Genomic DNA, 14,622 nt, shown 5'->3' with positions numbered 1-14,622 from the left:
GAAAGATTTGAACCACTTCCTCCCTTTGGCCGCCTCATTTCATACTCTTAAGTGTTGATTAAACTTCACCATGGAAGCTTATTGTAAGCTCAAATAAAAAGAAGAAAAGAAGAAAACCCATGACACCTAGATCACAAGCTCGAATAAAAACAACATTATTTTTATCATCTCCAGAAGGAACAGACTACCACCCTACATGCCATCCATGCTAAGAAACAATGTCAGAGCTGCCATCGCAGCGATTACAATCCTATGATCGAAGCAAGAGAAAAAGATCCCAAACCTGGCCTTGTCCTGGTCCTTGCCGGCTCCAAACTTCAAACGCCGTGTGAGTGCTCTGCGGCGGAGGAGGAGGAAGTCGTCCACGAAGAGGAGGCCAACGGAGAGGGGGAAGAGGGGAAGGAGATGCGGCGGAGGAACGTGATTTGGGGTGGCTCGTCGGAGGAGATTGGCTGAGATCAGTGAAAAGGTGTGAGATACGGGCTGAAGTCGGCAGCCCCAGCCGACTTCAGCCCCGTCTTCCTCTTTTGGAAGGGGCCAGAGCAGGGGATCGCAGATGCGATCCCCTCCGGCTTCTTCGGGTGCAGCGAGGGCGGGGCGCCGCGGGCGTTACGCGGCAGCCCCGCGGTCATTCCGCGGCCACCCCACGGCCGCACGAGCGGCCGTGGATTTCGCCCCACCGCCGCGATTTTCGCGGCGGAGAACCGTTACGATGGGGCTATAAAGCCCCATCTACTCCTTCCCCTAGGGCATCCCGAGCTCCTCCTCCTTCTCTTCTTCCTTCCCTCCTCCTCTTCTCCGACCGGTGTACCCTCCCAACCGAGCGCCGCCCGGATCCCCCTCGCAGCCACCCCCTGTTCTGAGACGCATCTCCTTGGGTTCAAGCGTCGCCGCCGCCGCCTGACACCGGACCGAGCCTCCCTCCGCCGAGATCCCTCCGCCGCCTCTGCCACCGCCGGTAAGCCCTCTTCCTCCATCTGTTTTGGCCCCATCAACCGAGAGCATTCTCGGTTGATCTCGACCCCAGCCATCGCAACGACCGCCGGCCGCCACTGCGGCCGGCTGGCCGTCGACTGAGGGGTGGCCTCCGGCCACCCCGCCGCCGCTGCCGCCGCCCCTTCCTCTTCTGCTCTCCCTCTCGGTCTTCCTCTACCGTGGGGGGGAATGGGGGAGGAAGATGACCCTACGGGCCGAACAGGGCCAAACATGGGCCCTGTTCACAGTGGGCCCGATCTGGGCCCGGTTCACTGTGGGCCCAACATGGGCCCGGTTTAAAAAAAAAAAAAAATCCGAACCCGAAACCCAGATCAAACCCGAGAACCCGAATCCGAACCTGAACTGGAATCCGAATCCGAACCCGAACCTGAACCCGAACCTGAACCTGAACCTGAATTGAAATCCGAACCCGAACCCGAAATCCGGACCCGAAACCCAAACCCATTAGACCAGTAAACAGATTATTTGCAGTTAAGCCCTTGGCAGTATGCTATTTCATAAATAAGATCTTCAGTAATTTGTATTTGATCCCTATAGGAAAGACTTATTACATAAAGGTCCCCAACAATAGTTATTTAGTCCTCTCACTCAAGTCTTATTATAGAACATTACCCTGTAATTAAATATTAGTCCCTGCAATAAATTTTATTGCAGAAATGAACCAATTAGAAGCCAACCATGGGGGCCCTATTTAGCCGAGTCTATGCGGGCCCATTGGGCCGAGTCCGATATGGGCCCTATCAGGCCATGCCCATTATGGGCCAACTTTGGGCTTTGTTGGGCCATATCCAATAATATTATTTTTGAATTTTGCTTAGTCTGAAATTAACAAGAAATTAATTAAACTTTAACAGGTGAACCTAATCCATCAACCTGAAGTAGGAATCAAGCGAGAAGATGTAAGTAACTTAATACTTCAAGTGTGATTTCTGAATTATTTAATAAACTGATTTTGTTTTGATATATGTTTTGCATTCAGTAAAATGGGTCAGACATGTTAAATTTTATTTGAAAATCATGTTATATGCTCTGAAATCCATGAAATATATTTTTATATATATATGCATTCTCAGCATGGCTATGATCTGTTCTGTTCTGTTCTGGCCCCGCCAATGGGGATTATATGTTGGACCTGTCGACTTGTAATCTGTGAGGAACCGGTTTCGACACCGTATCACCGGTGATTAGAATAGTGGTATTTGAACACCGTACCACCGGTGATTAGAATAGTGGTGTTTGGATACCGTACTACCGGTGCTTAATAATAGTGGTGTTTGGCACCTTGTGCAACCCATGCCACTGGGTTACGTGGCCGTAGCCTATTATGTTGAGATTCTGGTATCAGAGTTTTTGGAAAATGATAAAAAGTTTTGAAAATAGTAAAACAATGTTATTTATGATTTATTTTATTATCCTGTATTTGATCTGATATGCTCTGACCCCACTTTGGGGTATTTTGTTGCTTACTGGGCTAGTATAGCTCATTATTTTATTTTCTCTATTTTTCAGATCCAGAGGCTTGATCGCACGGGATTGGGGAGGGCGTTAGATTTTTGGATGATTCTTCAGTTATTGGCATTTTAGTTAGTTTAGTTTGGACATTTGAATTATGTTGGCATATGTTATTTTGAAATTTTGTAAAGTTCGCTTTTGAACAATTTAAATAATTATGTCATCTTTGAATAGCTGTATCTGCTTTGATATGATCTGCTGCCTTGCACGCCTGTGCGGCCCGCCGTGTGGGCGTGCGGCGTCTGCCGCGCCTCGGGCTCGAAGCGTGACAGATTAGGTGGTATCAGAGCTCAGGTTTAAGATTACTAGGGATTGTAACTGAAACAATTATATTGAGCCTAAGTTTTAGGATTCGTAGGATCCGTCAGAAAGATTGAGAGATGGGTAGGAACCAGATAAGGGGATAATGTCCATTTATTTTATTAACTATTTCGTATTATTCTGTTTGGATGATTTTATAATATTTACATTTTTACTGAATCAGAATGCCGCCTCGCCGTGTCTGTAGCTTGAATCGGATGGTTAGGGGCTCTCGGGGAAGAGCCCCCACTAACCAAGCGGGCGAGGCATCGCATAGCTCAGGGCCCCAGGGTCAATCAACTCCAGAAGCTGCCGCCGGAAATCAAACTCGGGTGCTCGAACTGATCGAGGAGGTCGTCGGGTTAGTACGCCAACAGAGGCAACAACCTCAGCAACCAGTCCAACAGGATGTTGCTCCTCCTGAGCAAAGAAGGAGTATAGCAGAATTCAAAAGAATGGCTCCTTCGGCTTTTAAGGGCACCACTAGTCCTCAAGAGGCCGAAGCCTGGATAGATGAAATGGAGAAAGCCTTCAGGGCAATGGAGTGCACTGATGATGAGAAGGTCAGATTTGCTACCTATATGCTTCAGGACCGAGCTCATCATTGGTGGATGTCTGTGGAGCGCACATTGGCACCCGAGCAGGAGGCACTTACCTGGCAGAGATTCCGCACAGCCTTCTACTCCAAGTATTTTCCTTCAAGTCGCCTTAGGGAGCTAGAGAGGGAATTTCTAAATCTGTCTCAAGGAATTATAACCGTGGATGAGTATGAGGCAGAGTTTGACAGATTAGCTCGGTTTGCTCCCACCCTCGTCATAGATGCAGAGTCCCGGATGAGGAGATTTGAAGAAGGATTGAAGCCTCAATTACGTCGGGGTTTGGCCGTAGTGTACTCAACCAACTATGATGACCTGGTAGATAGAGCCAAGAATATGGAAATTGTCTGGAAGGAAACACAAGATTCAAAAGTTAGAATATAAAAGAAGAGGAGCAGAGATGATGATACTCATAGCGGACAAAATTCTAGTAGGACAGCAAAATCTCGTAATAGGTCTGGGCAATCAGAAAAGCAAGGATCTTATGGAGAGACTATTCAACAAGACCAGTCTAAATGTGAAGCATGTGGTGGTGCCCATAAGACAGAACTCTGTAGACGATTATCTGGCGCATGTTTCAGATGTGGCCAACAGGGTCATAGGATAAAGGAGTGCCCTTATAATCAGCGAGACTCTCAATCAGTTCAGAGGCCTCAAACTACAAGAACCCAGCAAGTGCAAGCTTCTCCTACTCCGGCTCAGTCAGCTCAGCCTTCTTCTTCTAAGCAGCAGATAGGAGGGAGAACGTACACACAGGGTCGTATTTATGCACTGACTCAGCACGATGCTCAGGCATCCAATACTGTGGTGTCAGGTACACTACCGGTTGCTTCTGTTTATGCTTATATACTAATTGATTCTGGTGCTACACATTCATTGTGTCATCGATATTTGTGCGAAAATATGACCTACCTTGCATGCTGCTTAAGTATGATATGCATGTTAGCACTCCGGCTGGAAGTAGGATGATTAGTAATCAGGTCTGCAAGACTTGTCCAGTTCAGATAGTAGGTAGAGACTTGCCTACTAATTTGATAATTATATGATGGTACAAATACGACAACTATCTCAAGGGTTAATCATGACCTAGTATACTTGGGAAGCAAGGATAGAATTTTACTTGGAAAAAAAAAAAATATGTTGATGATCTGGGATCATTAAGAAATTTTGGAGAATATTGATCAGAGTTGCGCAGCGAAAGTATGATGGACTGAATCAATTTAAACTGGTCAAAAACATTGATTGTGTTTTGGTAACATGTTATGATGAAAAACTATGTCGTTCAATAATGAAAGATTTTGCTAATCAGGGAAAGTGAATACTATTGATTCTCAGGTCAATCTTGATATGATTATGTTATTTCTTGGATAGACTTTGCTATTTTTGGATATGCTAAGAGAATAATAATAATAATGATAATTTGAACGTATCATGACTCGGGTTAGTTGATTGTTGACCCAATATGGTCTAATTTGTTAAGTATCTGAATAAACCATGCATTAATTGCTCTCATCTTATGATTTATAAGTTTAAGTTAAAAGCTTTGTGGCATATTGAATCATGGTATCAATACTGTCTTCTTAGACCTGCTTTTGTGATTTGATGCAAATCATTTTTTGAGATAAATCGTTGCTATCTAATGATCATTAGTACATGTTCATTTTGTGAATCATATTCTTAGCAATATAATGATTTGACTCTAAGGTTGGTCATTATCCTTTGAGGGATCAGCACACTACCATGATAAGTGTATGAGATCTATTTCATTTCAAGTTCTATCCCAAACACAACTAATTTTAATCAATCCTGTTGTGAATCGATCCTGATCCAACCTCGAGCGAACATGCATCAAGATGATAATTTCAATATGAGATTTTACTCAGTCACTTATCTAGTGTTAATCTTGAAATATATGATAGTTGATCCAAAGCTATCTATCACACTGATTTTGATCGAGGAGAATGAGATCTTGGATTTATATTACTCAATAGGCTGAGTATTTCTAAATTTGAAAGGCATAGATCTCGTAAATTTCGAGGACGAAATTTTTTTTAAGGGGGAGAGAATGTAAGATACGGGCTGAAGTCGGCAGCCCCAGCCGACTTCAGCCCCGTCTTCCTCTTTTGGAAGGGGCCAGAGCAGGGGATCGCAGATGCGATCCCCTCCGGCTTCTTCGGGTGCAGCGAGGGCGGGGCGCCGCGGGCGTTACGCGGCAGCCCCGCGGTCATTCCGCGGCCACCCCACGGCCGCACGAGCGGCCGTGGATTTCGCCCCACCGTCGCGATTTTCGCGGCGGAGAACCGTTACGATGGGGCTATAAAGCCCCATCTACTCCTTCCCCTAGGGCATCCCGAGCTCCTCCTCCTCCTCTTCTTCCTTCCCTCCTCCTCTTCTCCGACCGGTGTACCCTCCCGACCGAGCGCCGCCCGGATCCCCCTCGCGGCCACCCCCTGTTCTGAGACGCATCTCCTTGGGTTCAAGCGTCGCCGCCGCCGCCTGACACCGGACCGAGCCTCCCTCCGCCGAGATCCCTCCGCCGCCTCTGCCACCGCCGGTAAGCCCTCTTCCTCCATCTGTTTTGGCCCCATCAACCGAGAGCATTCTCGGTTGATCTCGACCCCAGCCACCGCAATGACCGCCGGCCGCCACTGCGGCCGGCTGGCCGTCGACTGAGGGGTGGCCTCCGGCCACCCCGCCGCCGCTGCCGCCGCCCCTTCCTCTTCCGCTCTCCCTCTCGGTCTTCCCCTACCGTGGGGGGAATGGGGGAGGAAGATGACCCTACGGGCCGAACAGGGCCAAACATGGGCCCTGTTCACAGTGGGCCCGATCTGGGCCCGGTTCACTGTGGGCCCAACATGGGCCCGGTTAAAAAAAAAAAAAAATCCGAACCCGAAACCCAGATCAAACCCGAGAACCCGAACCCGAACCTGAACTGGAATCCGAATCCGAACCCGAACCCGAACCTGAACCCGAACCTGAATTGAAATCCGAACCCGAACCCGAACCCGAAATCCGGGACCCGAAACCCAAACCCATTAGACCAGTAAACAGATTATTTGCAGTTAAGCCCTTGGCAGTATGCTATTTCAGAAATAAGATCTTCAGTAATTTGTATTTGATCCCTATAGGAAAGACTTATTACATAAAGGTCCCCAATAATAGTTATTTAGTCCTCTCACTCAAGTCTTATTATAGAACATTACCCTATAATTAAATATTAGTCCCTGCAATAAATTTTATTGCAGAAATGAACCAATTAGAAGCCAACCATGGGGGCCCTATTTAGCCGAGTCTATGCGGGCCCATTGGGCCGAGTCCGATATGGGTCCTATCAGGCCATGCCCATTATGGGCCAACTTTGGGCTCTGTTGGGCCATGTCCAATAATATTATTTTTGAATTTTGCTTAGTCTGAAATTAACAAGAAATTAATTAAACTTTAACAGGTGAACCTGATCCGTCTACCTGAAGTAGGAATCAAGCGAGAAGATGTAAGTAACTTAATACTTCAAGTGTGATTTCTGAATTATTTAATAAACTGATTTTGTTTTGATATATGTTTTGCATTCAGTAAAATGGGTCAGACATGTTAAATTTTATTTGAAAATCATGTTATATGCTCTGAAATCCATGAAATATATTTTTATATATATATGCATTCTCAGCATGGCTATGATCTGTTCTGTTCTGTTCTGGCCCCGCCAATGGGGATTATACGTTGGACCTGTCGACTTGTAATCTGTGAGGAACTGGTTTCGACACCGTACCACCGGTGATTAGAATAGTGGTATTTGAACACCATACCACCGGTGATTAGAATAGTGGTGTTTGGATACCGTACCACCGGTGCTTAATAATAGTGGTGTTTGGCACCTTGTGCAACCCATGCCACTGGGTTACGTGGCCGTAGCCTATTTTGTTGAGATTCTGGTATCAGAGTTTTTGGAAAATGATAATAAGTTTTGAAAATAGTAAAACAATATTATTTATGATTTATTTTATTATCCTGTATTTGATCTGATATGCTCTGACCCCACTTTGGGATATTTTGTTGCTTACTGGGCTAGTGTAGCTCATTATTTTAGTTTCTCTATTTTTCAGATCCAGAGGCTTGATCGCACGGGATTGGGGAGTGCGTTAGATTTTCGGATGATTCTTCAGTTATTGGCATTTTAGTTAGTTTAGTTTGGACATTTGAATTATGTTGGCATATGTTATTTTGAAATTTTGTAAAGTTCGCTTTTGAACAATTTAAATAATTATGTCATCTTTGAATAACTGTATCTGCTTTGATATGATCTGCTGCCTTGCACGCCTGTGCGGCCCGCCGTGTGGGCGTGCGGCGTCTGCCGCGCCTCGGGCTCGGGGCGTGACAAAAGGGCTGAGAACGGAGGGGGTCGGTCGCTGTGGACGGAGGGGGTTGCTGAGGATTTAGGATTGTGGGCTGTGGAGAGAGGGGGTCGATTGGGTTTTGTGGTGGGAGGAGTGAAGTCCGACGACGCTTATAAGCGTCGTCGTATTTTTTCCTACGCCGACGCTTATAAGCGTCGGTGATATCTTATGTAGCGTCGGTGATAAATATTCCGATGCTTTTAAGCGTCGGTAATGGGCCGCCGACGCTTTGGAAAGCGTCGGCGGAACCTTTTTTTACCGACGCTTTTTACAAGCGTCGGCGGTTACTGTCGCAAGAAAAAAAATTGTCGACGCTTTTATGCAGCGTCGGCAATATAGAGTCGCCAAAACCCTTTATTGTTGTAGTGCCATCAATAAACATCCGGTTTCAATCTAATGATCTGCATAATGTTTTAAAGTGGCTGCATTGTGTAGCCAGTCAAGAGATTGTATAGTGCATATATGGTATGTGGGCTTCATGTATAAATGCATATGTCGCAACTAATTTTGAATTATTTTAAGATAAATTTAATATATTAAGCACAATAAAAATAACAATATTGATAACAATAACTAATAATTAATGCTAAGGACTTATTACCCAATATCCAATACTAATAATTATAATATATGATCAATATTTTTGTACTATTAATCCTCGCTATCAGATGCGCCTGAAACCCAATTAAATCTACGCATAGCTTGAACCTGCTTTATTGGTATGGGCCTGTAGAAGATTGGGCTCGTACATGAAGCCTGTAGAAGATGGGCTTGTCCATGGAGCTCCAAAATGCTATGTGGTCTCCTTTGCAACTGTGTGATACTAGGCAGGCTAGATATGCAGTTGTATAACACTACCATCTTTTTAGTCTATATATGGTTTGATCATGTATAAATACTATATAAAAGCAATGTTGTGCAGTCAAGTGACGGCATACATATATTAGGAATATGTGCAGTAGCATGCACCGCATTTTAGAACGCTAGATCTATGATGCATTCACTCATAGAATAATAAAAGGGGCTATGAATCACTTTTAATTACTTAGCTTTTTTTTTTCTTGAGAAGGTTTTCATAAAGCTTCTCTCTTAATATCGTATGCTTTTATTTAATCTCACATTGGCTATGCACTATAAAGATCTTCAGTGCATATACAGGATCAAAGAACTCAAGTGATACCTATCAGCTAGTCTTTTCTGAGCGAAGTCTAAATAAATAAAAAAAAAAAGAAAACAACGATATCAGTGTTTCCTGTTGCGCTTTGAATGTATATTGAATCTATAGATGGATATGACACTATATGGAGGACTTTCGAGAAATGCATTCAGTCTAAGGGTGTCATTTTTCCATGTTTGATATATTAAATACACTAAGTGGTTCCACATCACATACTTCAAGCTTTCACAGAAAGTTATTATGAATTGTTTCTCAGCTGGAGAACTGAACTTTTGCTTCTAGATCATAGCAGTGCTTGACTTAGCGATCATGTTTTTAAAAGAAGGAAAGGAAAATCAGCAGATAATTGTCGCCTGGATTTTTTTCATGTAGGCCTCTATATTTATTATTAGAAGTATTCTTTTCACCATGAAACAGGTTTGAGTTGCCAGGTCAATAAGTCCTTGACAGTAGCTTCCGGCAGCGGACATGCAGCATTGAAGGCTAATAACAAAAGGACCAAAATTCGCTGATTTTAAGCATCATATGGCGCCACTCAAACAGGAAGCAGCAACTCTCAGCCAAGAATTCTGATATGATGCAGTCTTATCCTCTTAATCCATGAGTTAAAAAAAAAAAGAGTCCCATCCTCCAAAACGCTCTCCTCGTTCTAAGCGTCAAACTGTACCTATCTTGGTCGATACCACTTCAATGTTTGTTTTTTCAAGCCTTCATTTAAATAATCCAAACCCAAAAAAAATAAAAAAAGAAAAAGAAAAAAATAAAAAATAAATAAAAAGGATATCAATTCAGCATTCGCTTCTATATCCAAAGCCACAGTTATCCAGAATCCAAGTAGCAGTAATATTCAGTTTTTTTCAGTTAAATTTATCCTTCCTTTCCACTTTGTATTCCCAATCATTCATCTTGAACACTTCAACAGTTGCTGACCAATAAGAAGGAATATATCTAGCAAATATCTACTTAGAAACCAAACATAACAATACCGCAAAAAAAGAAAAATAAAAAAAAATCAACCAAACGTGACAAGGTTGTTTCAATCATTGACAAATGCACCTATCTAAAACAACATAGAATGTAGTCAACTTAAGCGATGCAAGGCCTCTTCCACGAGTAATCTTCACCGCAGTTGACCCGCTCGCATTCATCGAGCCATTCACTGTATCTGTCACACCCGAATTCATAAAACCACCACAAAAGATTAGGAAAATTATAGGAATTATTAACAATAGAATGGCTAGAATAGACTTGTGCTGTGACAATGTACATGTCTGTTAAAAAATCTACCAGCCAAATCAAGTCAAGAAAATAACGTCAGAATTACCTGCAGATCAATGCATGTAGTTCTTTCATTTTCAATATGGATGCTATATTCTGAAAACTACATATTAATTTATTTAAATGTGCATATTGGAATGCTGGATTTACTTAGAGGTGTGTCTTAAGTCGCTGCATGTGTGTATTGGAAACTTAGTAGAAACCAATTTTTTTACGATGCTAAAGGGTTTCTAATGAGATCAAGCGAAGTTTCCACCATGGTCTCATTTGAAAACCAAAGCAAACCTACATCATCTATGATGTTTTTAAAGGATCCTTGATTTTAAACCGATTCCATGTATGATTAGCATGATCCAAAACATGGGAATCTGCATTGCACCGAGCTATAGATGGGTTGGTGATGTATTTCAGCTGGATTGAAATTCTTGGTAGAATGCGATTCGATTTACAAAATTACCAAAATCTGCTGGAAATTATCCTGATTTGAATCTTGTTCTTTCAAATTCATTCCACAAATGAACTGATTACAAAGTGACCGGATTCATTAGATGGCTGACGATGAAGGTTTCAACAGTGATACTGCATAATTTCTCGAAGTCACTGTGAATTCTAGCAAATATAGTTGATCCCAAAGTACGTTAGATCTCAGATAACACGCTGATCCAACAATAATGTTGCAATAAAATTTGCCAACTTCTTGGATGCTGTCAAAATCATCCAAAAAAAAAAAAAAGAAATAAAAAGGATATCAATTCAGCATACTTTACTATTTCCACAGTCACATTATGGGACTCCAAACAGAAACAACATTCAATTTCCTTGAGTTAAATTATTGTTATCTTTTCTACTTTGTATTCCAAATTGAACATCTCGAACACTTCTACCAGTTTATGACAAGCAGGAAGAAAGTATCAAACAAATACATGCTTATCAACCAAACAAAGAAGGGGTCGTTTCAATAATTGACAAGTGCTCCATGTGAACTTAAGCAATGCGAGGCCTCTTTCTCGAGTTATCTTCACTGCCGTTGACCCGTTCGCATTCATCGAGCCATTCACTATATCTGTCATGCCAAGATTCACAAAACCACCGCAAAAATTAGTAAAACTTCAAGAATATATTGACAATAGAATCATCGGAAAAGAATTGTGCCATGAGAACATACATATCGATGGGCTCTGTTAAATCTGCCAATCAAATAAAGACAAGAAATTAAATAATGTTAGAATTACATGCGGATCAATACATGTAGTTGAGATCAATGAACGAATGAAGAAAAAGTGATCAGGATTAACTTACGGTTGATGGAGGTGATATAGATTGCTTTGCAGGCCCTGCAGTAAGCCTCCCCAGTCTTCAGTTTCATGTCCCTGAGCGACGAAGAAAACCCATCAGCTTCTTCTAGTTTCAATATGGATACCAAGTTCCTCCGCAATATTAATTTAAACTGAACCCAAGAATGAGGAGAGCTGCAAGACAGGTCACTTACATGGAGCAGTCGATGCTCTTGTCATGGTTGCAGAAAGGGCAGGTGAAGCTCACGTCCAGCTTAGGCTGGGGCTTCTTGGGAACTACCTTTGGCCTTGTCTTCCTCTTACCCATCTTCTCAACACGTAGGGTTTCTGGAGATCAGAAACTACGCTCAAGAAAGAGAGCCTGGTAAATTAAAGAGACAAGAATCATAAAGTGGAGAAGGAGACGATGAGAGGAGTAGAAATCTTTACCTTTCAAGAAGCCAAGGATTGTTGGTCTTGAGCCCAGGGAGAGAAGGATTATTGCTTCGCTGCTCTCGGCACTCTCTCTCTCTCTCTATAAGAAGGAAAAGGAGGACTTCGATTCGGACTAGGATAACTGGGATGACCGTTGGAGACTCGGCGAGATACGCGTAAAGGTACAACGGCCCGCCGGAGAAACTGGCTAGTTGTAGTATTTGACGGTTGGGATGGAATACCAGCATCCAGTCTTCCTAGTAGGATTCCGACTCCTCTGTTTTCTTCTTGTCAATGTCAGCCAAGGGCGATCTTCCTTCTGCTCGTTAAGTGGAGTCCGAAAACCCTGAAGCTATCATCCTTCTCTCTTTTCCTTCATCTAGGTTGCTACTTCACAGGCTTGTTTCTGTGAATCTAGGCTCTCTCATTCTTCAGGATGGTTCTGGAGAAGCTGAAGGCAAAGCCAAAGCCAAAGCCAGCTCCATGGAAGTGAAACATAAGCTGGATGTAAGCTTAATTCATCTGCCCCTACTGTAACCATAACAGGGGCCGCTGAGTGCTCCCTAAAGGTTTTGCTTGTTTCTGTGAGAATAGGCCTCCAAAAAGGGCTGAAGCCAGCAGGCCCAGCCGACTTCAGCCCAGGGCCCTCCGTTCGTGTGTTACGAGGGCGGAGACGCCGCGGCAACTCCGCGGCCTCCTGAGTGGACCGCCGCCAGCATCGCGGCGGTTTCTAAATCAGCTTATAAAGAGAGAGAGAGAGAGAGAGAGAGAGAGAGAGAGAGAGAGAGAGAGAGAGAGAGAGAAATTCCCGATCCCATCTCATCCCCTACAGTGTGTCTTCCTCCTCCTTCCTCCAGCGATAGAATTTCCTGAACCCACGTCGATGCCGCTGGAGAGGGTCGTCGCAGATCATCCCCGGAGCCAGCTAAGCCTCTCGACCACCTCGTTTTCCCTTTTCCCTGCATTTCCTCCTCCCAATCCATTCGGGAGGATAGATCAAATAAAAAAAGAAAATAAAAGAAGAAGAAGAAGAGGAAGGGAAGGAGAAGGGCTTACCTGGGGTCCTCGGCCGCGGATCCGGCGCTGGGAGCTCAGCCGTGGCCGCAGCCAGGGATCATCTGCCCCACCGCAGTGGGAATGGGAGAGGAAGCCGCCGGCTCGACCTCGGGCCCTCTTCTTGGACCCTATTCCACCGAAGGAGATGGGAGATAAAAAGGAGAAAAGAAGAACATGATGAGAGGAAAGAGGAAGGAAGAAGAGAAAGGAAGGGAAAGGCAGAGAAGAAGAAAAAGGAAAAGAAGAAGAGAAGAAGAAGAAAGGGAAGGGAAAGGCAGAAGAGAAGAAAAAGGAAAAGAAGAAGAGAAGATGAAGAAGAAAATAAGAAAAGAAGAAAAGGAGAAGAACATAAGAGAAGAGGGAGAAAAGAGAGAGGAGAGGTTTGAGAAGTTGGGAGAAGGAAAGGAAGGAGAGAGGGGAGGCTTCGGGAATAAACAGAAAAGGAAAAGAAAAGAAAAAGAAAAGGAAGGAAAAGAAAAAAAAAAAAAAAAGGGAAAAAATACATAATTAAATCATCAATAAATAAATAAAAATTTAAGTTAATAAATAAATATAAATAAAATAAAATAATAATATTAGATCTAGATTTGGTTCAAGCCATGGTCCTTTTTAAACCCAAACTAATTTGGGCTCGGGACTAGACTTGGGCTGAGCCAAAGAAAAAGGAAATTTAGACTATGGGCCTGATTGTAAACCCATTATCTATGTTACTGGGCCTAAATAAAAGAACACTGTAATTGGATCTGAACTAAAAATTGGATCAAACCTGAACCAGAAATTATGTTAGATTTAGACTAGAAATTAGATTAGACTTGAACCAGAAGATGAATCAGACCTGAACCAGAGGTTGAATCAGGTCTGAATCGGGAAATTGAATCAAACCTGAACCAGAAGTTGAATCATACCTGAATCAGAAATTTGATTAAATCTGAACCAGAAATTGAATTGGGCCATGGGCCTAAACCATAAATTGAATCAGGCTATGGGCCTAAAAATAATTTTAATTAAGAAAAGAGTGTAAATAAATAGAAATTGAATATGTAAGTAACAAATAATTTGATGATATTGCTACGTATTGGAAATTTGTCATTTGAACCTAGAACTTTGTCAACAAATTGAAGTAACTCTGACACAATCTTATTGTTTTCAAATACATGAAACTATTTGAATATGAAGTTATATATGACTAATTATGTTGCTTAAAAATTAGAATTAAGCATAAATAGCAAGTGATGCATGATTTTGACTAAATGATATTCATCATAATGATATAGAAAGTTGCATAAAAAAAAAGAAGTTTGCAGCATAATCATGAACTTTATACATTATGATGCTATTATTCATCTTTCAATCTACTTATGAAGTAAGATTTATGAAAAGCATGATATGGTTTATGACCTCTCAGATTGTTATGTACGGCCCTCACCAGCGGGTTATAATAGCTAGGCATACGGCTCTCACCAGCGGGTTATAATAGCTAGGCATATGGCCCTGTCACGGGTAATAATAGTGACCATAGCTGCACTACCATCTAAGAGTATGGTTTTCAAGGCATAGAATAATGGAAACGTTTTATGATGCACATCCATCTTTACGAACTTGTATGA

General features: G+C 42.8%; 1 protein-coding gene across 3 annotated transcripts; it reads right to left on the bottom strand.

Annotated features, from left to right (window-relative positions):
* Positions 1–10,998: 10,998 nt before the first annotated feature.
* On the bottom strand, positions 10,999–13,254 carry LOC120107526 (transcription elongation factor 1 homolog). 3 transcript variants are annotated; one of them, XM_039120826.1, is made up of 6 exons: positions 13,016–13,254; positions 11,975–12,918; positions 11,740–11,886; positions 11,550–11,620; positions 11,416–11,437; positions 10,999–11,313 (listed from the first exon to the last, which is right to left on the bottom strand). In XM_039120826.1, the coding sequence occupies exons 3-6, from the start codon at positions 11,850–11,852 to the stop codon at positions 11,235–11,237; spliced, it is 285 nt and encodes a 94-aa protein (XP_038976754.1). In that variant the 5' UTR covers positions 11,853–11,886; positions 11,975–12,918; positions 13,016–13,254; the 3' UTR covers positions 10,999–11,234. The 3 variants fall into 3 exon arrangements, with proteins under 3 accessions (XP_038976754.1, XP_038976753.1, XP_038976755.1); XM_039120825.1 differs by having other exon boundaries at positions 11,740–11,906; positions 11,975–13,254; XM_039120827.1 differs by having other exon boundaries at positions 11,740–11,872; positions 11,975–13,254.
* Positions 13,255–14,622: the final 1,368 nt, after the last annotated feature.

This window comes from Phoenix dactylifera, unplaced genomic scaffold, assembly GCF_009389715.1.
Source record: "Phoenix dactylifera cultivar Barhee BC4 unplaced genomic scaffold, palm_55x_up_171113_PBpolish2nd_filt_p 000892F, whole genome shotgun sequence".
Taxonomy (NCBI): Eukaryota; Viridiplantae; Streptophyta; class Magnoliopsida; order Arecales; family Arecaceae; genus Phoenix; species Phoenix dactylifera.
Note: the sequence above shows the minus strand (reverse complement) of the source record. Positions and strands in the feature narration are given on the sequence as shown.